The sequence below is a fragment of the Loa loa genome (assembly GCF_000183805.2).
Source record: "Loa loa unplaced genomic scaffold supercont3.256, whole genome shotgun sequence".
Classification (NCBI taxonomy): domain Eukaryota; kingdom Metazoa; phylum Nematoda; class Chromadorea; order Rhabditida; family Onchocercidae; genus Loa; species Loa loa.
The window spans coordinates 13,661-16,533 of record NW_018108436.1 but is presented as its reverse complement, the minus strand read 5'-3'; the positions used below and the strand labels follow the sequence as shown (position 1 = coordinate 16,533).

The window sequence follows — 2,873 nt, the reverse complement described above, 5'->3', positions numbered from 1 at the left end:
TTTTTTTTTTTTTTTTTTTACGGTAACATAAAAGAAACCGACAAGAAATTTATTCGATTATTTGTCATTTGTAATATTGTTGAAATATGCTTTAAGAGTGGATTACAATGAATAAATTTGTTGTTATTTTTCAGGACATCATTACTGGGAAAAAAAAAAACAAATAGCAGGGATCATCATTTATAAAATCAGATGAAGCAAATATATCACGGAGTGAAAGGAAAATGGATTGTGATTAAAAAAATTGATAGATTGAAAATTTCTTCGGGTAAAGTTTTAGAATGAAATATTGAAAATTATCATTTGCAATATTAGTTAGAAGAAAATATTTGGGATCATCATTTGCAAAATTGGGTGAAAGAAAATACCAGAGATCATAACTTACAAAAATCGGATGAAGAGAGATGCCGCGGTAGAAGATGGATTTTCTTCGGGTAAAATTTTTGGAATAAAATACTGAAGTTAATGCTTGGAAAATTAGACACAAAAAAAATACCGGGAAATTATCGCTTGCAAAATTGTATGGGAGATCATATCGCGGAAGGAGATGGATACGAGGAAAAAAAAAACGAAAATGAATTGGAAGGAAATTAGAAAGAAACAAAAAAAACAACGAGATTCTCTCGAATAACTGTTTCTTTTTTTTTCGAGTTGGAAATTTCTAAATTGAATTTTTTTTTTTGGGTGGAATTTGTTTTCGTTTTTTTAAAATCAAATCTACAAAATAATGATTTATTTTATTGGTGATGAATGAAATTTGAAAATTTAAGGTTTTTTTTTTTCAAATGGAAGATTTTTCTTCATGTTATCTTTTAGCAATAAATTTTACAAGCAAAACTTTTTAAGATATGATTTTTTGAAATTTCTATTTTAAATTATTTGTATCTTTGTCGCTTTTTTTTTTTTTTGGCTGATAAATTGCGGTGAATAACTTGGATGAGCTAATATTTAAATTTTTAAACAACAATAACAATTGTAATAATTTGTTAAATAATTTAACATTTCGTAAATTTAAGCAAATTCTTGCAATCATCAAAATAATTGATGTAAAAAAAAAAATGTCCTTCATACTATTTCATTGTTATAAATAGGTTAAGTAAATTTTTCATATTAAACATATCATCGAAGATTGGAGAATTGTTGAAAAAAAAAAAAGAAAAAAATTTAATTTTCTCATTTTTTTTCCAACTGTGTTAAAGATTTTTTTATGTGTCACCAAATATCAAGTTGAAAATTTTTCAAAAAATTTATTTCATTTCTTTTTTCCCAATTAAATTAATTAATAAAAAATAAAATTTTTACAAAAAAAAAGAATTTGATCTTTTCCCTTTTCTTTCTTTTTTTTATAATAAAACTAGTAATATTATTTATATTATAATGGAATTAACAATATTATTTGTCCATATTTATTTACCTGTATACTGTAATGAAATCAATAATATTATTTACTTATAAAAAAATCAATGATATCACTTACCTATATTAAAACAGAATTATTTATATTATCCACTCAATTACCTTGAATCAAATTATTTTACCTGTATTATAATGAAATCAATAATATAACTTACCTATATTATTCAATGGTGATAAAATATCATCAACAGTAAATCGATGATGCATCAATTGTTTTGTTGTATTGCTACTATTACTACTACTATTACCACTATTGCTATTGGTTGTTGTAATGATATTTGTTATCGTCTGTTGTTTATCACCACTTCGTCTTAACATATCACCGGTTTTATTTGTTTTGACCATAATTGTTTCCACCGTATTCTTCGTACGAAATGAATTTGATTGGGATGAAATATTATTTCCATTATGCAACAATTCTGATGTCATTTTCATAGAAATAAACTGAAAATTTTTAAAATATTAAAAAAAAAGAAATGCACCAAAAATCTGAAATGTGAACATTTTATGGTATTTTATACAATAAATTGAATTTTTATTTTTTAAAAAAAAAATGTTAAAATTAATTTTATTTAATACTGCAATCAATTACTAATTACAAGCAATTAACATTTTGCATTTTCTTTGAAAACCAACAATTAATAAATGATGATTATCATTAATGTATAAGTCAATCAAACGACTATGATAATTCCTGCATGATAACAATGATTACTGCATAGTGATAAAAATGATTATAACAGCATTAATTTTGCAATGATCATGATAATTTCTCATGATAACAAAATGATTGCAAAATGATTTTTTAAAACAAAAATATCAACATAATATATTAGTGTCGTATTGATAGCATAGTAGTGATAGTTTTAATGATAGTGTTAAGAAAAAAGTCAATCAAAGATATTTTTTGGTAATTTCAAGATTATAATAAATATTTCGAATGTTAATAATATTCTGAATATTTCAACAACTAATGATTGATAAATTTGCATTTAAATAATTTTTAAATATTGCTAATAATGATGGTAATATAAATTTTATTAATAACATTAAGATAGTATGCTAATAATGATGGTAATATAAATTACATTAATAATATTACGATGATGATTTAGATAATACTACGATAATGGTTTTAGAAGGAAAAATTGAAATGAAGAAAATGTGTGAAAAAAAAATATTAAAAAAAAGAAAAAGAACAAAAGCAAAAAAAATCTTTGAAATTTTAATTTTTCTTGATACAGAGTAGTTTCATATGATAAATAAACAATAAAAAATATTATCATGAAAAATATTATCAATTAAAAATGCAAAAAGAATAAACCAAAATTTTTTTTAAAAAAATTTGAAAATCATGAAAGATATCAGCGAAATATGTATGTGATGATGATAATGATAATGATGATGATAATGATGATGATGGTGATGATTGATGATGATGATGATGATGATTGATG

At 22.5% G+C, this 2,873-nt stretch overlaps 1 protein-coding gene across 1 annotated transcript; it reads right to left on the bottom strand.

Moving 5' to 3' along the window:
* Positions 1-1,410: 1,410 nt before the first annotated feature.
* On the bottom strand, positions 1,411-1,845 carry LOAG_14227 (hypothetical protein; the record flags this gene model as incomplete). Its single annotated transcript, XM_003149726.2, has 2 exons — positions 1,411-1,421; positions 1,572-1,845. 2 exons carry the CDS (start codon positions 1,843-1,845, stop codon positions 1,411-1,413), a joined length of 285 nt encoding a protein of 94 aa, XP_003149774.2.
* Positions 1,846-2,873: the final 1,028 nt, after the last annotated feature.